General features: G+C 54.8%; 1 protein-coding gene across 1 annotated transcript in view; it reads right to left on the bottom strand.

Annotated features, from left to right (window-relative positions):
* URB1 (URB1 ribosome biogenesis homolog) overlaps positions 1-23473 on the bottom strand; it is a 68325-nt gene that overhangs the window by 23854 nt on the left and 20998 nt on the right. The window contains exons 10-25 of the mRNA XM_044251024.1: positions 22855-22992; positions 20276-20449; positions 19513-19642; positions 18819-18935; positions 17249-17361; positions 15511-15630; positions 13919-14035; positions 13320-13458; positions 12397-12567; positions 11217-11410; positions 8636-8854; positions 7705-7884; positions 5638-6493; positions 4297-4498; positions 3445-3631; positions 1533-1591 (exon numbers count right to left, since the gene is read on the bottom strand). Of these exons, the coding sequence (XP_044106959.1) occupies positions 1533-1591; positions 3445-3631; positions 4297-4498; positions 5638-6493; positions 7705-7884; positions 8636-8854; positions 11217-11410; positions 12397-12567; positions 13320-13458; positions 13919-14035; positions 15511-15630; positions 17249-17361; positions 18819-18935; positions 19513-19642; positions 20276-20449; positions 22855-22992 (3116 nt within the window). The remainder of the gene's footprint in view (positions 1-1532; positions 1592-3444; positions 3632-4296; positions 4499-5637; positions 6494-7704; positions 7885-8635; positions 8855-11216; positions 11411-12396; positions 12568-13319; positions 13459-13918; positions 14036-15510; positions 15631-17248; positions 17362-18818; positions 18936-19512; positions 19643-20275; positions 20450-22854; positions 22993-23473) is intronic.

The following is a 23473-nucleotide window of genomic DNA, read 5'->3' as shown; positions in this document are numbered from 1 at the left end:
GGTGGGGAAGAGCTTCATATAGGGGAGTTTTATTTCACAGGAGACAATAAAAAACCTTTTTCTCGGCATTTTCCGAAGATAAATTTCTAACACACCGTAAAGATGAAAATTCTACAGCGCGCACCTGTCTACCCGTGGTGATCCCACTACCGCCACCGTAGGACACTCGCTTGATCACCCTCCTAGCCCTCCACGTGCGGCAGGGGGCACTTCTGAAACCAGGGACAGGATGCGTTCATTTTCCCGCAGTGCGAACACCAAACCAACCTCCTATTCAGCTAAAGTGCCAGGAGGCAGAATCCTGCACCTGAACCAAGACCACTCGCGCCTCAGCCCGCCCTGCCACGGCAGCCTCCCTCCTTCCTCACATCCAGCAACTGGGAAACCCCATCCGGGGCTTCAGAGGCCTCCTCGGTCTTAAACCCTTCAGAACCCACTGAAGGCATGAAAGCATCCTGCTCTCGAACAAAGCAGCTTTTCTGTCATGTGGGACTCACTGACATTAAGAATCACTTAACGTACAGGGGGCATTCTAGAAATACACATTAGCCAAAGTCTGGGAGAAATGTCACCATTTCAGGATGGTAATCCTCGGGGGTCATCGATCTGTGACCCGCCTTCACGTCTTTCTCTCCTCTTGGACAGTATTTTTCTGTTTCAACGTGGTGACTCATCAGGGAAGAGAAAATCAGAGGCACAACGAGAAAGTTTCGTGACTACCTGACTGCTGGAAACCGAAGAGTCTGACCCTATCAAGTGTGAATGAGGATGTAGGAAAACGCACGCTAGGGGAGCTCGGAAACTGTAGACAGCGAGTGGAAAATCTAGTAAAACTGAAGCTGTGGCCACACTCCCCACCAGCGAGCGCCCCTTCCTGAGAAAACCAGGCACAAGGCACGAGGCGGTGCACAGCCTTCACTGCGGGCATGAGAGGGACGGGGGGGAGGGAGGAAGGCGTCCACGGGCGGGGGCTGACGACAGAACTAGACCCCACCGCGCAGCAAAAACAAATGGGCTGAGATCTGTGTGTATCAGCTTGGGTAACTCAAAAGCACTTGAGCGCAAAAAAAAAAAAAACCACATAAGGTGATAGACACATTGGTACAGGAAGTCAGGAAGTGAAGCCAACTAAAATAATGTCATTACTGCTTAGAGACAGGCTGGCATGCAACCAAGGTAGGAAAACACCCACGGCAGTGACAAAGCCTGACCTCAGGAGAGTGACGCTTTCTGGGGAGGGAGGGGGATCGGGACAAACACAGGAAGCTGTCGGCACTTATTCAGTCTGGGTGCTGCTCTAGTATTCTCTGCACACTTCTGGTTTCTAAAAATTATTTCATTTTTTAAAGGCCTCCTCTGTCCTCATCTCCAGAAGCCAACTCCATGTCAGTGGGCAAATCGTCCAGCCGCACTGGCATCCCACACCCCGTCATCTGTGAACCGGGAGCGCCGTGTGGTCCCCAAACCCCGCGGGCTCGGTGTCGCACGCTCACGCCCGCGCTGAATCACCCCGACAGAGCAAACGGACGCACTTGAGTCCAGTCTTCACGAATTTCTGCCAATCACCAGGATCAACTTCGTTAAGGGAACTCTGTGAATAAAAGAAGCAAGAAATATTCAGGGTTCATCTCCAATTAATTTAAAATTGAAAATACAGAGCTTAAATGAGAGCCATCCAGGAAACACGGAATTCGGTGACCTAAGCAAGCCACAAAAGCACACAGCTGTTTTTTTCTTGGATTTTTTTCTAAGCTGTTTTATTCCTTCTGTGAGTAGCTCTGTCATTTCATTAGCGTGTCTATAGTCACCAAATAGCAGGAAAAAAAGTCCTGACAGCCCTGTTACCTTTCCCTTTGTCCACCAATTCAGAAGGCGCTTGTGGCCTACGTCACACACGGGGGCCAGACACACATGGCTTACATACCGGACAGCACCTCTCCCCAGGGGAAGACCGTTGCCCCACGGGCAGGGCCGGTGCTGACCCACAGTCCCTGAGGTAGAGAAAACCTCCAAATACGGCGCCCAGTTAAATCAGAGGGCTGGGTGCTCTGGAGGGACGGGAACCTCGTGGAATGATGAAAATCTCTGACAGGAGTGTGGGCACAAGGTCTATGTGCATTTGTTAACACTAAGCCCCATGCTTAACAGCCTGTATTTCTCTCTCTCTCTCTCTCTCTCTCACACACACACACACACACACACACACGGAGCTGTATTTCACAATACAGGCTGGGCTGTTCCATGTGCCCCCCTCATTCTGCCATATTTGGGCTCCTAGTAACCTTGAATGCACAAACCTGTAACAAGGAATTAAGGCTGAGATACGGGTTATGAAGTCTCTTGATACAAGGTAAGCAACTGCTTGATCTATAAACTATGAATCTATTTATCACATTACTGTCACCTGGGGTTATTTTCCTGAGGATTATTTTTTAAATTTGGGTCCAGACTTCAAACGCAAGTCACAGACCTTATGAGTTTTAGTGTAATTTTACATCATGCACTGAGGAATAATTCATATGCTTCAAGATGTTATTTCTGTGCAAAAAAATAAATAATTCTTTTTAAAAGGATGTTTCAATAGAAGGGAATAATGACCAAAAATGAGAGCTATTTCCAAATATCATGACAGCTCTAGACTCACAGTGGCAAGAAGCCCCGGAAACCCCAATCACAAGAATCTTAAAACTACTCGAAGGCACATCACGATCACGTTGCTTTAAACAACGTTAAAAAAAAGATCCTAAGGGAGGGGAACAAAGGTTAAGAATGACAGACTTATCGAGAACAATGTATGCCAGAAGGCAGGAAAGCAATGCTTCAAAATGCTCACAGGAAATACAAAACCTGGAATGAAACTTCCCAACTCATTCTCAGGGCTGTGTTACCCGATCCTAAAACCTGACAAAGAACAGCTGCCAGAAAATGAAATCATAAACAGATAACCCACATGCACACAGAAGGAAAAATTCTTAATAAAATATCACCATCAAAAATAAAATCTTAATAAAATTCTTAATAAAATAAAAATTCTTAATAAAATATCACCAATAAAGATATTAAAATATCTTAATAAAATATCAAATCCAATAATACGGAAAAACCGTAATACACTGCCATCAAGCAGGTGTATCCCGGGAATGTGAAGTTCATTTAACCACCAAAAGCCAATTAATGTAAGTCATCTTATTAACAGACTAAGTAAGAAAAAAAACCCCAGAAACCGTTCCAGTAGAAGTGAAGCGTGCTTAACCAAATCCCACATCTGTTCACGGAAGAAGGCGGCACAGTCCCGGGGCCTCCCCCAGCGGCCGCTTTGCCTCTCGGACTTGACCGTGCTCAGCTCCCGCTAGTTCTGGGAGCACGGCCGTGAACTCTGCTGTCTATTCCACTCTTCCCCTTCAAAGTGCAGTCAGGCCCTCCACGGAAAGGAAAGACCCCTACCAGCAGCTCACGGAACCTCAGCAGCATCTGCCGCTCCTGATCCCGGGCGCTGTCGAGGTCGTGCTGGCCCCCACTGAGAGACGCGATCAGCCATTTCACACAGGACTCCAACAGAGCCGTCCTCCAGGCACGCAGCTCTCCGGCCGACCCCTCCAGCACTGCCGACACAGAGTCGGCCACACTCCAACTGCAGCAGGGGACAAAAGGCAGAGTCAGGGGCATGGCCGAAATGCCTCCAGCTTAAGTGTCCCTCACATTACAGTGGGCCACCTGGGACAGGTGCCCTGAGTCCCACTGCCCCGCAGCACCCAAGCACCGGAGCCCCTGGCTGCCCTGGCCATTGTTCTACCCTCTAGATGCCAGAAGTGACAACCACCCCTACTGGCCACCCACTGAGTTGTGATAATAAAAAATGTCAGACGTGGCCAACTGTCCCCAGGAGGGGAGCAAAATCACCCCCGGCTGAGAACTGCTGCTCTCAGGGCGTCAGACCCAGCCGTCCACTCAGGGACATGTGCTCGCTCCAGGCAGGATGGCTGGAGGAAGACTTCCTGGAGGAGGCGCCTTCTCATCGATGGGCATGACAGCAGTGCGGCAACTTTCCACTAGCTTATAAAACTACTGCGGTGCGGCGCCTGGGTGGCTCAGTGGGTTAAAGCCTCTGCCTCTGGCTCAGGTCGTGATCCCAGGGTCCTGGGACTGAGCCCCACATTGGGCTCTCTGCTCAGCAGGGAGCCTGCCTCCTCCTCTCTCTGCCTACTTGTGATCTCTGTCAAATAAATAAAATCTTCAAAAACAAAACAAAACAACTACTGGGAAAAGTGAAGCAGAGACGGACGCAGGCCTTCCTACCTCTCGTGCCTGCCTGGAGTCTGCAGCAAGTCCGGCAAATGGTCCACGAGGACAGCAAGGTCCTTGGCTTTTGCAAACGGGACCAGCTGGGCCAGGACCTCCTGATGCAGCCCGGACGCTGGGGGCCCCTCTGTGCTGAGAAGCCTGGTCTGCAGCCGTCTCCACAGGGCCTTCCTCATGACAGGAATGACAGCAGAGGACACTAGGTAGAGACAAAAAGGAGAAACCGTCACACGCTGTGTCCAGGACCAGCATGTACCAGCTCACAGAGCCCACGGCTAACTTTCAGGAACTTGTGACTGGCTGGGGTCACGCTCGTAGCTTGAGGCTGGCCGGGGCAGAAGCACGGATGCCACGGAGACCGGCAAACAGCTGGCAAAGGCCAGTTGGTTAAACGCTGCCCAGCACGTCACTGGTCCTCTGGCAGTCAACCCTCCAACACGGCCCTGAGCGTAGGCCTAGCTCCAAGCTGGGCATGGGACTCTGAGGACCAAAGCTCTGGACTCACTCAGGACTCGTGCCTCAAAGGCATGGGAACGGGAGAGGCACGTCAGAAGTGCCCCAAGAGTCACTGACTAAAGGGGGCGCCTGGGTGGCTCAGTTGGGTAAGCATCCAACTGTTGGGTTCAGCTCAGGTCGCGATCTCCTGGGTTGTGAGATCGAGCCCTCCGCCGGGCTCCCTGCTCAGTGTGGAGTCCGCTGGACATTCTCTCTCTCCCGCTCTCTCTGCCCCTCCCACTCGTTCCCCTCCACCTGCCCCTCAAGTAAATAAATCTTAAAAAAAAAAAGAGGAATCACTGATTTAAAGCAGGTTCTGTTACTTTTAAAAACGTCTGTCACTGCTGCTATGAAGTCATGACACCCTGAGGGAAAGCAGTAAGTGAACAATCATTCATATACACAATAAAAAAAATAAATAAAGTAATTTCAGGTGAATAAAAAGTGCCTCAGCCCCGAAAGCCTGCAGGTGGAAGACGAGGGCTGGGCCCAAGCCGCCTCCACTCAGCATCACTGTCACCACTGCTGGTGGGGACAAGGAACAGGACAAAGGGAGGTCACCCCGAATGCCTCCCTTGCCCCGGGGCGGACCTTCCTCAACCCAGCCCGCCCCAGCTTCCCGTGGGGGTCTTGGGGTGGACGGGAGCGTGGGGGCAGCACCTCACACCACAGGCTGAGATGTGGGGCGCTGAGTGCGAATGTCTCCTGTCTCTCCATCTGCAGAGCTGGGTCAGTGTCTGGGGGGGAGAGCACTTCGCCCACACCCCAAACGTGGAAATTCCAGGTCAGAAACGGCCCTCTGCCTTAGCACCGCCGGCTGCCCAAAGCCCGCAGCTCCCGTACCTCCCGCCGGGCGTGCGAAGCGTCCCTGCGTCCTGGCCTGGAGGTAGGCGTGGAGGAGCGGGAGGAAGTCGTCCAGCCGCTCCTGCAGGCAGAGCCCCGCGCCGGGCCGCGCGCACCACAGCTCGAAGCGCAGGACGTGGGTGCAGCTCAGCGGCAGGAGCAGGGCGGCGACGCCGAGGGCCGCCTGCGTCCGCCGGGCCAGGCAGTAGTCCAGCACGTCGACCCCGACGGCGGGGGCCAGCGCGGGCTCTCTCTGCAGGGTGTGCAGCAACACGGCGTCCAGCTCGTCCACGGCCAGCGCGGGGAGCAGAGCCCCCAGGCCTCTCACAAACTCAGAGGCCCAAAGGAGCTCGCCGCTCTGCAGCGGGTCCTGGGGGCTGCTGGCCAACAGCTGGACCAGGGTCTTGCCGAGCACGTTCAGGTGTCTCTCCTTCCCGGGAGACTTTGGGAGCCGCTGGGCCACCAGCTGGGCCTCAGGCAGGCTCAGCAGGGCCAGGGTGACCTCTCGAAGCTGGGCGCCCTCCATGTAGGGATGCAGCCCCTGCAGGGCCTCCAGCTGCGGGAGCGTCTTTGGCGGCGCCGTAGCCGAGCCTGTCCTCCGGTGTCGCAGCTCCTTCAGCACGCTCTGAGTGATGGCCTCGGAGTACTTGGCCAGCAGACCCCGCTGACCCGTGCGCTGGAGGACCGGGGCGCTGGCCAGCAGCAGCTGCAGGACCCCGGCGCTGAGGTGGGCCGCCAGGAGTTTCACAAGGACAGGGCTGAGGGTGTGCGGCGGGATGGCCTGTTGCTCCAGGGCCAGGAACCAGCCCTCCAGCGTGGGGTGTCTGAGGATGGCCACAAGCACCTCCTCCAGCGTCTGAAATACAGCGACAAGGCACAGACCTCACACACGGCCCAGGGCCAGCCCGCTGTAGGATGGACGGAGGACAACGGCATCCCTGAGCCCTTCTATCCGCAAGCCCGAGCTCTCCCACAGCGCCCCAACCCAAGCCCAGTCAAAGCTGTATCCCGACCGCAGAGCACCCGACCAGCACCACCCCCCAGCCCCTGGGGCGACTGTGACAGCTGATGGAGACGGGGCTGGTGCCCCACCCACAGGGGCAGGGGCTGGCCAATTCAGCCGGAACAAACAGATCAACCATACAACCGGGCTTGGCTACGCAGCAAAGCCCAGCGTGCGGAAGGCCGGTCACCCGGCTCCTGCTTAGCGGCCCTGCCCTCCGACGACGGTCTGACTGAGGGACACGGGCATCCCAGGAGCAGCGGGGTCACGGCACAGGAGAGACCCCACATCTGGGAACGGCGGATGGGGATCAAGCAGCTGGGCGAGCCCGGGAGCAGGAACTGAAGGTCACATGCAGGTAGGGGCTGAGCCCAGAGTGACCCCCGGGAAACCAGCTCTGACCCCCCACTGTGTTCAGAGCACCCAGCGGAAAGCGGCTGCGTGCCCCCGCCGGGTGACAGGATAATCTGATCCAGTCGTTGTAAGTAGCCGTGGGGAACACGGTTCCTAGCCCTCGGAGTGACCAAAGAGATCAGACAGGCCATCCGTGAGAAGCGAGGCGTGAAGAGCGCGGCTGCTTCCCGAGCCCAGTGGAACAGCGAACACAACGGGTGACAGAGAGACACACCCTGGCCCCATGTCAGCAGCGGCCTGGGGGTCCCCAGCAGGGGAGAGGCTGCCTCCCGAGGCCATGAGCTCCTGCTCTGGAGCTACCGGGCCAGCCATACCCACCGCCCAGCCTTCGTTCGACCCAGGCCGCGACTGCTCCAAAGGAGAACGTTCCCGGTTTCTCAAGATGCTCACATCGCCCAGTGTGAGGGCAACTGCTCGGGGGGAAGGCGACTGGAAAGCTGCACGCCACGTTATACCGTGCTTCTCTGCGGGCGCAGGGGTTAGGGGTCAGGGGCTAAGGTGGGGGCATACAGTGTCTCTTTTGCAATGTTCTGTCCTTATTTATTTGCTACGAACATGTCCTCACGTTGGATCAGAAGGAGAGGGAGGGCCAGGGTCCGAGATGCAACAGGCACAGGCTAACGAGACCCACAGCAGGACAGCAACGGTACCTTGTCACCGGCCAGCTCCAGCGAGGCCATGCACTCCATGTCCAAAAAGAGGTCGGATTCGGCCTGGGCGGCCTCGCATTTCTGCTGGTTCTGTGCATCCAGCTGCACACAGTGGACAACCAGGCGCCGGAGGAGGTCCAGGAGGAGCTGCAGGACGGCGGGGCCTGCGCTTCGGCCCAGCTGTGAGGACGAGAGCCGCACGATTGCTCGGGGGCCAGGAAAAGCCTCGCAGTCACCATGACCATGACTACCCCGTCCCCGCGTGACCAGAAACAAGGACTGAGGAGAGAAACAGGCTGGAGTGGCAACTCCTCATAAAACACCAAGAAGCTCAAATTCCTCTCCAGTAAGATGTGCCCCCGAACCTTGCTGATGCACGGGGGTTTATCTTGACCAAGGTGAGGGAAACCCAAACTGCAACTTCGTAAACCACACTGGGAACAGAAAGCTCACCAGTGAAGGACAAAATTACAACTTATGAAAGACGGTGGGTCTGGCAGTGCACTGATCCAGGCTGCTGTGAGGAGAGGTCGGCCTGATGGGCGGCGGCCCCAGCAGCAGGGTCAGCCATGGCAGCTCCCGGTCTGCAGCTGTCTGGGGGGGACAGCTGTGCTGAGGGGGCCAGATTCTGTGAGGATACTGAGGCCTGCAGAAAATGGGTGCCCAGCCCACCTCTGCACGTCTGCTCCAGGAAAAAACAGCAGCCCAGGAGAGAGGGGCAGGCCGTGAACTAGCAGCCAAGACTCCCCAGCTGCGGGGGGACCTCACGGCCCTGTGTATGTCACGTCACGAAGTCTCCTCGTGAGCAACGGGGTGACAGTGAGACTCCACCAACACCGCCAAGCGGTCTGGACCCGACTCCAAGGGGGCTGCTCTGGAGGCAGAGATGTGGGGACACGCGGGGTCTGCGGGAGAGGGGCGCAGCGCTGACCTGGCCGAAGTTCTCCACGGTGCTCCGGAGGTAGAGCAGCAGGTGTTTGGCCGAGCGCAGGAGCCGGGGCATCGGGACGTGCGGGAGGGCGGCCCGCAGCTGTGCCTGGACCTGCTCGTCCAGGAGCGCGCCCTCGCTCTCGTAGGCCGTCTGCAGCAGGGCGGCGAAGGAGGCGGCGGGAGGACCCCGCGGGGCGAGGCTGCCTGGCATCTGAAGGGGCTTGGGGAGGCAGCAAAAGCCCGGAGAGGAGGACACACAAACAACCACAGATGAAAAAGGTACACGGTCAGCTAAGAGAGGTACAGGGTGACGTTCACAACAATCACGTCCTAATACTAAAAAATATGGGACTGCATGCCGTTTTATTTCGGTCAATTAAGCCGCAGTGTTCAGTCACTCGTTTGTCCCTAGAGGGTGTTAACACGAAGGCACTGGATGGGGAAGGCGCTCACATGCGGGGGAACGTGTGTCTGGAGCTGCATGCGACAGACATTTCCCTCAGAAGACGCACTGTGCGGCCAAGCACCCGACTCGCGATGTCGGCTCAGGTCCTGATCTCGAGCCCCACGTCAGGCTCTGCGCTCCGTGGGGAGAGCGCCTCTCCCTCTGCCCCTCCCCTCACTCATGCTCGCTCGCTCTCTCAACTACATAAATAAATAACATCTTAAAAAGCAGCGTCACTGTGAAAGTGGCAGGAAAGTGGGAGGTCCGTGCAGGAGCCAGCTCGGTAAGCCCCGGCCTTCCAGAGTCCCGCCGGCTCCCCAGCAGCCCAGGGCAGAGTACCTTGTTGGGAGACTAACAAGACAGTGGACAGAATGAAGACAAATTTCTGGAGTTCTACCTCAAACCGAAGTTGTTGATTTCTTCTCTGACAACCACTCTGCCTTTTCTGGTGACCCTCAGGCACCTTGTACTACCGTAACTCCACACACTCCACTTCCCAAGCCAGTGAAACGAGGCTGTGTGTCCGGAAACCAGCAGGTGTCCTGGCAGGGTCCCGGGACCAGTAGCCACACTGCTAGGAACCACAGAGAGAGGCCAACCCCCGGGACCGGCGGTGGGCCTGTGAACCGAACACCCTCAGGGAGGAGCCCAGAGACCACATCTGATGCCCCCTGGAGCGTGAGAAGCACTGCTGACTACTCGACAGAGAGGGGACGTCTTCCTTTGAGCACCCAGCAAGTGCAGCCCTGAACTGCGACATGTCCCCTGAGCTCTGACCGGCCACCCCCCAGTCTGAAGCACAGCCTAGCCCCCAGAGAAAGGTGACATCGGCTGGGAAGGGGGTGGATACTGGAGTGCACTGCCTGGCTGGAATCCTGACCCTGCCCCCACTGCTGCCTCGTGACAGAACCACTGTGCCTCAGTTTCCCCGTGTGTATACTAAGGCCAGTAAGTCCTGACCTTCTCGGAGTTGCTGTGAGGATTAAGTGACTTGAAAGGCCATCGTATCCCCTAGCAGCGGGCCCTGATGGACGGAAATGTGCAACCACCACAGACATGGCTACAGATGCCACAAGACAAGGAGGCCCTGAGCTGCCTTTTTCAAGAACAGCTAAAAACTTAGTGTATTAAAAAAATGCACACCGGGACGCCTGGGTGGCTCAGTTGGTTGGACGACTGCCTTCGGCTCAGGGCGTGATCCTGGAGTCCCGGGATCGAGTCCCACATCAGGCTCCCAGCTCCATGGGGAGTCTGCTTCGCTCTCTGACCTTCTCCTCGCTCATGCTCTCTCTCACTGTCTCTCTCTCTCAAATAAATAAATAAAATCTTAAAAAAAAAAAAAAAAATGCACACCACACTTAACTGCTCCCCAGGCCCTCCAACATTCATAAATAGTCTGCACTGGGGCCAGACCTACAGCACCCATTACAAAAATGTAGTCCCCCTGGGGCGCCTGCGTGGCTCAGTGGGTTAAGCTGCTGCCTTCGGCTCAGGTCATGATCTCAGGGTCCTGGGATCGAGTCCCGCATCAGGCTCTCTGCTCAGTGGGGAGCCTGCTTCCTCCTCTCTCTCTGCCTGCCTCTCTGCCTACTCGTGATCTCTGACAAATAAATAACTTTAAAAAAAAGACAAACAAACAAACAAAAATGTAGTCCCCACATAAAGAAAATTCTTTGTTTCCACTTTCCCAGTCTTCAAGAATGGAGCCTACTGGGGGCCGCCACGGCCCGGGCTGACAGCTGAGCCCGCATGGCTGAGGGGCGTGCTAAGGCCCGCCGAGGCAAGCTAGGACCCAGGCATACCAAATCAACTGGTAGGGGAAAAGACAACCTCCCTCCTGACCCAAGCTGGCACAGTGACAAGGCAGCCATGCAGCTCGCGGGAAACTCAGTCCCCGCATCCCTGACGCGCCCATGGGTATGTGGGTAGCCATCCACCCACCTAGCCGCTGGGCCGCCGTGGTGCCCTGAGCTCCTTCTCCCGTGCAGGGAGAGCAGAAGGTTAACAAGCTCCTCCCTGGAAACCGAGCAGCCGGACAGCCATCCGGCAGGGGCACAGCCAGCGTGGCCCACGGATGACACCGGGGTTTCCCAGGCCAAGGCCTGGCCTCCGTGGGAGCAGCGAGGCCGCAGCTCACCAAGGCCTCTCGGGCGGGCTCCGGGATCCAGCGGCTGTAGTACCCGTGGAACCGGGCCAGCTGATGACCGCAAGACGGGACCGGAGGCTCCAACTTGTCGTAAGCCTGAAGCAGCAGACACAGAGCCAGAGGGTCTCTCTGGGTGTGCAGGAGGTCTGTCAGCACTGCCGTCAGGTACGCCACGACGCTCTCTCCTGCAGGGGAGTGAGACGCGTGAGCGTGGCTGCTGGGACCACCCTTCTGTGACCCATCAATCACACCAACCCCCACACGTATCCCAGACCCGCAAAATGCACGCCAGAAAGGCAGATGCTGTCACTGCAGAGCACACCCAGGCCCCGTCCCGTTGATGTGTGACACACACACTCAGGCTTCTGGTCCCAAGGCCTGGAAGTGCAGACGCAGGCGCAGAAGCGGTGGTGCAGAAGCCACGGGGGCCAGGCCTCGCTCGGTGCTCCCCAATCGATTTCCCGTCCTTGGCACACGGGCCTCCCCTGTGGGGAGGCTGTGACCATGTGACTGATGTCACCACTTCCAGACCTGGGCAGACCAGCCTCTGCCTCACTGCCCACTCTCTCTTCCTCTTCCACACTGACCTCAGATGCCACGTTGAGATGGCACAGCTACCAGATGGGAGTGGCCTGGGTCCCTGAGCTACCTCCTAGAGGACAGTCACCCAAGAGAGCAACATGACCTGAGCTGGACTACGCCAAGGTCTAGAAGAACACCTTTCCTCGTTAAACCACGGCATGTCAGGGCTTATTTGTTCCTGCAGCAAAGCGTGAGCAAGCCTGACTAAGGGCACCATTGTGATCTGTGAGTACTTCCTTGGTTCTTAGTTCCAGCAATTTCCACCAAGTATGAAGGACTTGTAGCCTAGCATCGTGATAAGAATAAACGATGAAGAGAAAACATCAGTGTTGTAGCAGGGCTCTCTGCGGCCATGCAAATGACTATGGATTTATCCTCAAATGACCACTCTCCACAAGTCCAGCCAGCCCCTAGATTCTTATCCCTACATGCTTAGCTCTGGAGACCAGGAAGCTATCACGTTGGTGGGTCTGAATCTTGTTGCCTTGGAGTTTCAGCAATTATTCCTGGAGCCCCTGGACTCACAGCACCTACCCCAAGAGACCCAGCCGGACGACATACCCAGGGTATCCCGACGACACACAGGTACCTGTTTCACTTTCCGTCCCGAGGAGCAACTTATTCCTGGCTTCCAGGGCAGCGGGCACCACAGCACTGAATGGGAACGTGAGTAGGATCATGTCTTCATTCAGTAAGAATCCAATTTCCTCGTCCAAGCCTTCACTGCCCTCCACCAGGACGTCCACCATGTCGAGAACATCTGAGTCAGAAAAGGGAGAGTCAAACCAAGGCCAAGAGCCCCCGAAGGAACCCACTGCAAAGAGCTCCACAGGAAGGGAGAATGTTTGATAAAAGCTAAATGTTTCTGGGGGAAAAAGCTTAACATGAAGGCTGATTCTAAACCGGTCGGGACATCGCCTATGAAATCTTGAGATCTTTGCCAGACAAAATGCAGGCTCTCCAGCTCAGGTGGTAAGAGACTGAAGTTTCCTCAAGTGACACAGACAAGCTCCCAAACCTTAACCTGGATATTCAGGCAAACAGAGGAAAATCTGAGAAGCAAAAAGGGTAAGGGTTGAAGCGTAGACCAGAGCCAATGACCGGATTAAAACCCTGACTTTCCTAGGTACTAGCTGTGTGACTTCAGCTAATTACCTAACCTCTCTGTGCCTCGGCTGCCTTATCACTGTACAAAATGAGGATAAGGACACCTGCCCTGTAGGGTGGGTCACAAGGTTGCAGGAGGAAGATTCATGAAGAGCTGAGGTCAGCACCTGGCACAGAGAAACACTGCACAAACAAAAATTACCCAGCAAACAGACTCTGTACCTACTCCTTGTTCTACGAGCGAATAAGGCTATTTTCATTTCCAGAGTAGGCTGATCTCTGACTCAAAGAAACAGGTGTGTGCACTCCGCATAAGACACGAATGCGATTCTCATTTTCATCACTAACTGGCCACGGTGGCTCGATCTTCGGAAGCCCGAGGAGCACAGAGGCAGGGGCGCCTACCGTCGATGTGAGAGATGGGAATGCTGACATCATCGGCATCCTGCTTCGTCCCGGTGGCCTGCAGCGTGCTGGCTTCCTGGACAAAGTCCGAGGCTTTGTCTGTGTAGGAATAGGGATTCGCCACCAACGTCAGCAAAACCTGGGCATTGAAGAGTCAAGCAGAAAACACTGAGATGGTCACAAATGAAATGCAAATATGCCCCAAAATCTGACCGGTAAAATAAGGGAAGAGTTAACATGTCAGCAGTCCTCCATAAGAACAATAATTTTTCCCCAAAGTTTTTTTTTAACTTTTTGTTATAGAATTAAAAAAAAAAAAATTCCATTTAGTATAAACCATTGCTTTTAATATCGCGCTAAGCATACCACTATCCTCTGTCCAAAAGCAGATCCTCAAAAGGAAACTAAAACAGTCCATGGTAATACAGTCCCATTTTACAGTTTCGACAACGAAGCGAATTCTGACATCTCAGCAGAATTAGGAAGTAAGCCAGAAACAGGGCATTCGGCACCAGGGCATCAAAAATGCCTTAATTATACTAAAGCGCAATTGGCATATTTACTAATGTGCTCCTCTAACACCGGAAATAGGTGCCTACCCGTTCCAAAAACTGAATCACGGTCTCTCGCTTCTCCTCCGCGGTGTCCTCTAGGTGCTCCAGCCACAGCTCCAGCTCCCTCCAGGTGTGCTCGAACACCCCCGTGTCCCGCAGAATCTGTCAGGAAGCACACCCGGGGGGCAGCGTTGGTGGGTAGGGGGCAGGACGGAGGCTGCACTCCGTGGGAGCCCAAGGAGCACAACACGGAGACCCAAGGGCACAGAGGGGGTCAAAGTCTCATGTGCAGCTCTACTCCAAAGCCACTCTTTGAAAGCAGCACTCCCGAGGTTGAGGGAAACAAGGAAGAGACATCATCCCGCGCCCCGTGAGCGATCACAGCATCTCTGGTCTTGCTGTCTCCTATTCCTTTCTGTCACTCCTAAATAATAAAAAGAAAAAAGCCTCCAGCTGCTACTTAGGAGTCTGGTTTTTCTATCTGAATTTTCACAAAGACCCCAAGTAGACATGCATGACTCAGCCCCTCACAGCAGCCCACCATCAGCCTGCATGAAATTCTCCAAGGAGACACACCGCTCCTATCACACTGGGTCGCGTCGGATCGCGTCGCGTTGCGTCACATCACGTCACCACAGTGTGGCCCCTGAAGCCTCAGACCTGGGGCAAGGAGCACCAGCATTTCTAAGAGCACAGAATGTGTTAAGGAGCAGGATCTTGAACCAGGGGGATTAAATGATGTCCCCAAATGGCCCGATGCCAGACTGAGCGTCTGAGTAGTCCCAGTGCACGAGCCCTGCCCCGAAGGGAGACGTGATGGTGCCAATCCCGCCTATGTGCAGCCAGCGATCCCGAAATCGGGCCGGGGTCAAGAGCAGGCCTACAGGGAAATGGCAACTAGCAGAGGTCAAGACCCAGACATTCACGTTGTTCGAGCAGCTCAGGTGAGAAGGTTATAAGGCAGCAAGACAATCGGCCCCTCAAATAAAGGCAGAATCTCTGCATCCGAGAAGCCACCAGGAATTCTGTAGCACCCATGAGACGCCCGCTGCACAGCAGAAACAAGGAATGCGATTTCCTACAGCTACACCAAGTGTAAGACCGAGAAGCTGACAGTCCAACTCTCTGTTCCCTTCCACTGACTCTGACACCCGTGCTGTGGGTGACCGAGGAGGTCAGGACAGCTGAGCCCCGGAGAAGGCTGGAAGAAGGAAGAGGGATCGTCTATTTGAACAGTTCCCCGAAGGGCCAGAAATCCATTTATTGAGTCCACACGCCCTACAGCATGATCACAAGTCCTCTCCCCTGCAATCCGACCATTTCATCATTCCCGTTCATCACGGGAACACGACGTCCGGGGAGGCTGAGGGACCTGTCCGGTGCCACCCAGGAAGGAGCAGAACCAAGACGCAGATCTGGGAACAGAACCTCAAGGCCCGCATTTCCCACTTCGCCATGCTGCCTCTCGGGAACGCAGCTGGGTTTAGATGTCAGAAATTACAACTGTCAAATAACCTCCTATTTTTAAATTGAAAGAGGCCCTGATACACCCTTCAATCAACAACTGTTTACCAAGTACCTTCCATAACAAAGAGTGAAAATGCCCTCAGAATCAGGGACTGGTAGAACAGCCTCACCTTTATGATCAGGAGTCTGGTGGATGACTTGAGCTGCAGGTGGCTGCTGGTCACGAACATTTTCATCAGTAAGTAAAATACTGATCGCTCTCCACCGACAATGTCTGCATCGGGCCCTTCCTGGAGTTTGAAGAGCGGCACGTGATCAACACTGCAAGGGCCTCAGGACACGGAGCAAGCAGGTACCGCAGGCCGCCCCCCCACCCCCTTTACTCCCAGGCCTCTGATCTCCTCTAGCTGTAACCGCAAGCCGGCAAGACTGCTGGGATCTTAGACTGGGAGCCTCAGGACCTCAACGAAACCCCTGACCAGCAGCTGGGCCAGCTGCATTTCAGCACGATGCCGGTGTGGGCACAACCGACCCTTTAGACACAATTTAGCCTCTCGCAAAGGCTTCTGAGCTTTGAATGCGCATCTCAGCGGAAAATGCGGCTCCAGATCCCTGGACCCAGTGCCATCAAGGCTGTCTGGCTGGGGTGTCCCTGCAGCCCCTGGCAATGATGGTGAACCCGAACACGAGAAGGGCTTGGTGTTCGCGAAGCCCAGCAGACATCACCTTGCAGGCAGACGGCGGCACATGGAACATAAGTTAACAGTGGAACACCAGTTCTTGTGAAGTTGAGAGGCTTCCCTCTGTTCACTTTCCAAATAAATCATCAGGATCCCGTTGGCCCTGTTCAGCTGAGGTGAACAACTCAACGACACCCCTGACCAGTCACCTCTCTGGGGTCCATGGCAGTGACCTCGCAGTGAGGCGCAGAGGCCGAGAGCTGGGCTGTAGGCGACATGGCCTGGGGCCAGTCCTGGGTCCTCCGACTACGGCTGGCCCCTGCACAGGTGCCCCGGCTGCCCCGTCTTTAAGTGCTATAAGGGGTGGACACAGGGAGCACATGTGTCAAACCTCAACTATGATGCCCGTGAACCTGAGGAGAGGACCTGGGGGAAAGGCACAGACTCCAGCACTCCCCACATTCTCAGGCCTTTCCAGAAATACAACACGTAAAAATGCCCACTTCCATTGCCACGCTATTGGTTCCATAAGATTTTAAGTAAGATCTAAGTTACTGAAAAACCAGCGATCTGAGCCACTGAGACACATTCTGACAATGTTGTTTTCCCTGGTCATTTCTCCTTCGGATAGAAGCCACAGGCATCCCGTGCTTAAATACACAGGTTAAGTATCTGCCCCATGTTGTCTTGAGTTCACTTTGATTCAAAGTTATATTCTCCAGAAAGTTCTAGAAGATGTTCTTAAGGGCAGAAAAAAATGCCAACAATTTTTACAGATTCTTCCGTCAGCCTCAATCCTTTCCTGGCTTGGTGTCTATTTCTGTATCTCTGTCTTACCTTCTTCCAGGATAAGGACAAAGGAGAAGAAATGTATTTTATTTATTTCCAAAAAGGTTTTAAAATAATAAGCAAAAGGTAAAGCCTTCAATATTAATAAAAGCAAAATAATAATTTTTTTAAAAACCCCAAACTCTCAATAACCAGCAAGGATACTGCTTCAGTCAGGACACACGAAAACACCCCATTTCGCAAAAGCAGAGACTCCAAAGCCTCCTGGTTCACCATCAGGCCCTGGCCTCTGCTCTGAGTGCGTCTGAGAGGGGACGCGTGAATGCTGTCTTGGAAACCAACAGTCGGGTTCTGATCCAGTCAGCAATTTCCAGGCCTTTTAAAACACCAGCATGCCTGCGAGTTAGTTAACAGATGGTGGAAACTCTCTGCTTCCTACCTGTGCCTTTAACCACAAAAACTTGCTGGCGGGCAGCTCCAGGGCCACTTTGAGAATGTGATGCTGCAGAATGGGGGGCACCGGGTCTCGGAGGCCCTGCTCGGAGATGACGCCTGTGGGCAGGAGAGAGGAAGACAGACAGGAAGTCCCGCGGAGGAAGGTGCCCAGCCCCTGTTGCCCTGGTCCAAGGGGACTGGAGAAGGACTCCACTGGCAGAGATAAGAAGGGCCATCTGGGGCTCTGTCCTCCCTTGTCCCAGCCCATCTTCTGCCTGCCCCCCGCCAGCCCCACACTGTGGCCAAACCTTCAGCAAAGAGTCTGAACTCCCACCTGCCCCGAGCAGCCCACTGGCCCCCACTGACCTCTCCCTACAGCCTGAAGCGCAGCCCTCATGCCCCCGGCGTGCCGTCTCTGACCAATGTCAGCCCGGCGGGACGCACCAGCCTCATCCCCCAAACTGCCGAGATGTCAGGAGCACACTGTGGCCAACAGAGCCCCAGCCTGGGTCCTTATCCTCTGCCCTGCAGTCTGGGTTTCTCTTCGCTTGGGAACGACACAGTACTAAACAGTACATGGTCAATTCCATATTCCCACAGCAGAGAGAACCTTTTGCCTTCAAACAATTAAGAAGTTAATTATAGTTTTTCATCAGGATTATTCCAATAGCTTATATAAACCCCAGGAATGATATTTCTGCAAGCTTTCTTCGGTAGGCCCAATTACGAAATCGATTTTATTAGACAAACTTTTCCATCATGGAAACGTGACCAGGCAAGCATAACGTTACTTTTACAAGATGCGGTTTGAACCTGCCTCACTGGGGAGAACGTGAGTCAGTGATGTCAGAAGTGCCTCTGTGCAGATGGGACATCCCTTCTCAGTGGCTCTCAGTTCTTTTTTTTTTAATTAATTGATTTATTTTTATTTAAATTCAATTAACACTTAATGTGCTATTGGTTTCAGAGGCAGAGGCCGGTGATTCATCAGTGTTCTACAACAGTCAGCGCTCACTACATCAGGCACCCTCTGATCCCTGCACCCTGCGCCTTTGAAAAGAAGCTTCAGACTTAACGTCACACGATCAGATTTGTCACTCCTCCCCAGCAGACAGCTCGGGCTGCCTGCCTTCTCCCGTCTCCACCTGCTGCTAAGTGTTCATCTCATGTTTACTTAAGGAAGACCGACTATTTAAAATACATAAGTCCAGGGAACCTGGGTGGCTCGGGGGGTTAAAGCCTCTACCTTCGGCTCAGGTCATGATCCTAGCATCCTGGGATAGGGCCCCGCATCAGGCTCTCTGCTCAGTGGGAAGCCTGCTTCCTCCTCTCTCTCTGCCTGCCTCTCTGCCTACTTGTGATCTCTGTCTATCAAATAAATAAATAAAATCTTTAAAATATATTAATCTAAACACACACAACCGGACTGGGGGCTCAGCCATGCCGGTGAAGCTGCCCACGAGCTCTCCTGGCCCCAGTTCCGGGGCTCTGCTCTGGCTTAGCCGGGTTTCCTCCCTGAACACCCCCCCACAACACCCCCAGCGGAGGAGTGCCTGCGGTCTCGGGGGACGTACCTTTCAGGAGCTTGCTGAAGTCAAAGTGGTACTGCATGACCACATGTGGGACCACCTTCTGGTAAAGGCACAGGACCTGGAGCAGAGCGGCCTTCAGAAGAATGGTTTCTGCATCATCTGAACCAAGATCAGACACATTACAGAATGAAACGCACTTGTTCTCTGTCCTTCATCAGCCTCGAGCCACCCGTGACCCACTGCAGTCAACCCCACGCCAAATGCAGAAGCTGCAGACGGATCCCTGCGAAGCCAGCTTGGTCAAGACCGTCCAAACAGACTGGGCTTAAGTCCCGATGTTGGTGCTGTGACCTGAGACAGGTCACAGCTGCTCTGACTCTCTGTGCTTGGGTGCCCTTGATGAACAATGGGGACATAACAGCACCTCCCCGCTCAGGGCCACCGTAAGGACTGAGAAGCACAGAGACAAGATATGAGACCCACTGCCCGGCAGGCTAACGACAAGATCTGAGTTGATGTGTCTCATTACTGGGGGGACTGTGTAGCCCACTCCTATCTGCAGAGCAAAAAGGCCAAGAGTATGTGGCACCCATCATTCAGGTCTCTAGAGAGTCATGGTCCTTGCATAAAGCTTGGGCGCATTTCCAACAGATCCCTTGAAAGCGCCTGCAGGCAGGCAGTGTCCCCGGCTGCCCGTACCCCCTGTCGGCACACAGCAGAGCCCCACAATCCTCACCGCCCTCGGGAGCCACGCAGGTGGCCGGAGTCCGGCCGTCCTTCTTCTTTCCTTTCTCGTCATCCTGTTTCGCGTCCTGCTTTCGAAGGGACTGCCAGACCCACACGATGGTGTTGAGGTCTGGTAAAATCTAAAAGGGAAAACAAACAATTCAACAAGGGATGGAAACAAATGAAATGGACCTACTAACGAGAAGCGGAAACAAAGGGAGGATTGGAGCACACGTGGGTGTGTGTGAGTGTGTAAGAGACGGGGGGTGGGGGGGACACAGGCCCACATCCTCTGTGAGTTCTGCCCTGTGCTGCCTCCCGCGACTGTATGGCAAGGACTTGGTGGAAAAACAAGCACCCATATTTACAATAAAACCCAAAAATTCATTTGCCTGAGCAAGACACTGGGAAAAGGAAACCGGCTTCGGGCCCCGCCCAGCATGACCTTGGCTCCTTTGGGGCGGGAGCCCCGTCTGCAGACGCGACTGCCCTTACTAGAAGAGGCCCCGGGGAGGAAGACATACGAGGGGCCTCGCGGCCACCCCCACTCCGGGCCCCAGTCCAATGTGCGCGTGGCAGCTGGGGAGGGAAGAACCATCCACTTCCGAGGAGCCTGGAGGTCCAGGAGCACCAGAACCCTCCACGGCGCTGCGTTTCACACCCAGCCTCCGTGCTCCCGGGACTGTCTCTTCCCCTGGTGTGCTGGCCTGTGACGGCTGCAAAGAAGGCTCCAGAACCTCATCCGGAATGGCCACCGCTGCTGCCGCGCCTACCTTGCTCAGAGCTTCTCTGAAGAGCCGCACAAATTCCTCCATCAGCGCGGCCGTGTACACACCTGACCCTTGCCACACCTCTTTATCCAGGCAGTGGTCGATGGTTTTCAGTGCTCTTTTCAAAATGACGGAAATAAGGGAGAAAGCGGTGTGTTTCACCGATTTGCTGTCCAACTGGGAAGAAAAAGAGGTAAATCCACATGTGTGGAGGCGGCACTGGCGGACACAGACCTCCCAAGCCATGGGTCTGGCTGGCCCTTGCCTCTCCTGGGGTCGCTGGCAGGGAGAGCCGCACGAGCTGGGCAGTCTGGGGACCCAGACCTCCTGACCTCCTGCAGACCTTGCCTCAGCAGTGGCTAAGGAGATGGCAACTACAAGGAAAATCTGATAGTTATTTTCAGTTCTGTTTCCGCGTCTGTGTTCAGTAAGTCTTTCCCGATAACCACCGAGCTCACGCAGATGGTCCGCATCAGGAAGAGTTCCTCTCTCAGCAGAACCCCACCAGGCCCTGGAAGAGCTCTCCATGTCGGGTGTCCCAGTGACAAGAAAAGGCCCCACGTCCTGAGTAGGAAAAGCCACCTCCAGGCTTGGGAAGCGTGCAGCCTGCAACCCAGGCCTCCAACAACCAGCCTCTCCACTGGGATTCAGAAGGACACCCAAGAGACTGAGCCGAATCCTCACTCGCTGCAGAGACAGAATAAAATTCAAGAACCTGAGCTATTACCAAAACGAGGGTGCCTCCAGAGAGACACAGTCCCCGGTCGGCCCGGGGCCAAGTCCTTTAGGCCCAGGCGCACCTCAGGCGCAGCACAGGCTGGGACGCACCCTGACCCTGGACGGACAGGCTGGTGACACAACCACGACACCCCTCCCCCCGCCTTCTTATCAGCTGGGGGCGCACTTCACATGTACGCTGGGCCCAAGAGGAGCACGACCTGAAATGCCCTAGGCCAGCAATGACTCCCTCCCCATAATCGCTTCAAAGGCAGGGCCCAAACAGGGGTTCATGGGCCCACGCTGCCTCCCAATGATTTCTTTCCAGTTTCTGAAATAAGCTCTTTTCTTGGTGATTCTGAAATCAGAAATTATGCTACTATAAAATTCCGGATAATACTGTAAAGAAAACACAAACGTGGAACACACACAGGGAGTCCACAGTCATCATGCCCATGTCGCTGCCCACCCCCCGTCACAGTCAGGAAGGGCCACTGAGGACGAGACAAAGCCGTGCGCCTACACGGGATGGCGGTACTGATGGACAGAAAGGATGTCCCCTCCTCCACCAGCAGCCACCCCGCCTGGGGGACAGACACCCCGGGGGCTCCCTCCGCGGTCCTGAAATGCCAGTCCGTCCGAGAAGGAGCGGCTGGCCTTCCATCTCAGACTGCCTGCGGGAGCCGCTCCCAGGGGGCAGGGACACGGCCACGGGCGACGCGGTCTTCCACCCAGAAAGCGGCCGCATCCGACATCCGCCCTTCAGCTCTGTTTCCTCAACAGCCCCTCGAGATCGAACAGTCTGTGCCTCCCACCAGACTGATGTGCAAGTGAGCTGGGTCCTCACTGTGGTTATTATGATTTGGCACCCAGAAGAGAAGGCCCTTCTGCCCGGCCCACACCGGCCTCCTCACTGTTCCTCGCCCCCAGCCCATTCTCAGCACAGACCCCGGACAGGCATCAGAAATGCCGAGCCCCACTGCACACTCTCCCCGGGAGTCCTCGCCACTCTGCGCCGACTGCCCGTCACTGCCGGGGCCCCCTCGCTCCCGTGTGACCCACCACGGCAGACCCTGGTCCTACTGTGTCCATCCGACAACCCAGCCAGCCTGCAGGGTGGGGACTCCTCCTGCCCCAAAGACACCAGTCTGCCTCCTCCAGCTAAGACTTGAAGCGACCTGGGAACAGGAGGGCCTGGCAGAGCCCACGACCCACATGTGCCAACAATTCACAGCAGTTTACTTAAGGCCTCGGAGCTGTGCTGAAAGATGCATGCGCCCCTCAGAACGCAGCTTCTGCAGGGACTTGGGGACCTTTATAACATATAATGACAGGAAATTTAATTTTTCTGTGAACGTGCCCAATTTTTTCCATGAACTTGTCCTCCCAAGAGGACAGCCTAAAACAGCTGATCCTCCAAGTTAACATTCCCCAGAAATTTTAACACTATTCACTTTCACCACAAAAGACAGGATCTGCCAGGCCAATTTCAGTCCTACCCCAGCCACAGATCCTTAACTAATACCTTCTTACATGACAGTGGACAGCAGCTGGACACACTGCCCTGTGTCAGAGTCCAATAGGCTCTCACCCTCAGGCAGGTGCAGGGAGCCATGCGGGGGGCTATGGTCCTGGCTCTGTGCTGGAGCAGTAAAATCAGCAGCTGGGATGTTCCTCAGGCTCCAGCCCTGGCTGGAATGTTCCTCAGGCTCCAGGGCGCCTTGCCCAGGTAAGTGCACATGGAAAGCCTGAGGCTCATTGACAAAACACCATCCAGTAAATCCAGGCAGGCATTCTCAGAATGATCCCCAGAAAGGCCAGTGCGGTGAACAGGAGAAAGTTCCAGAAGAAAGGCAACCACTTACATTTAACGCCTGGGTGAACATGATCTTATTGCACACCAGGGGCACGGTGGTCACCATCACCATGGCCAGGAGCCGAGGCAAGGGGATGAACTCTCTGGTCTGAAAAGCCCGGGAAATGTCCGGCTGAGCCTCATAGATCTATGAACGAGAGAACAGAGAATGAGGTGGCGCAGGTTCCGTTTCAGAGCGGCGGGTAACCGTAGGCACCCCACAGTGAAGCTGTTCCAATGAAACGATTACAGTGATAAAGGTCCAAGGCCGGCCGAAGAACAGGGTCCGGAAGATTAACCCCTAAATCTACTTATTAGAGTAAAGTCAGGTCACGAGACTGTTTGTTACCAGGGCAATGACCTTCAGAGCAGAGCCCAGCCTACAGCCTGGGGAGCCCCTTAAAACCTCTGATGGCAAATAAGTCATTGCCGGAACTAACAATCGTGTTCCTCACCAGCTACTGCACTCGACGGGCACCTGACAGATTACGTCATCTTTTTAATACTTCGTGACAGCCCTTTGAGGTAGGGATATTTTACACTAAAATAAAAAATGTTACTGCATGACAAAATTGGACATCAATAAGGTTAAGTGATTTCCCAGGGGCAAATGCCTAGGGAGCAGTGAA

The sequence above is a fragment of the Neovison vison genome, chromosome 6, assembly GCF_020171115.1.
Source record: "Neovison vison isolate M4711 chromosome 6, ASM_NN_V1, whole genome shotgun sequence".
Taxonomy (NCBI): Eukaryota; Metazoa; Chordata; class Mammalia; order Carnivora; family Mustelidae; genus Neogale; species Neogale vison.
Note: the sequence above shows the minus strand (reverse complement) of the source record. Positions and strands in the feature narration are given on the sequence as shown.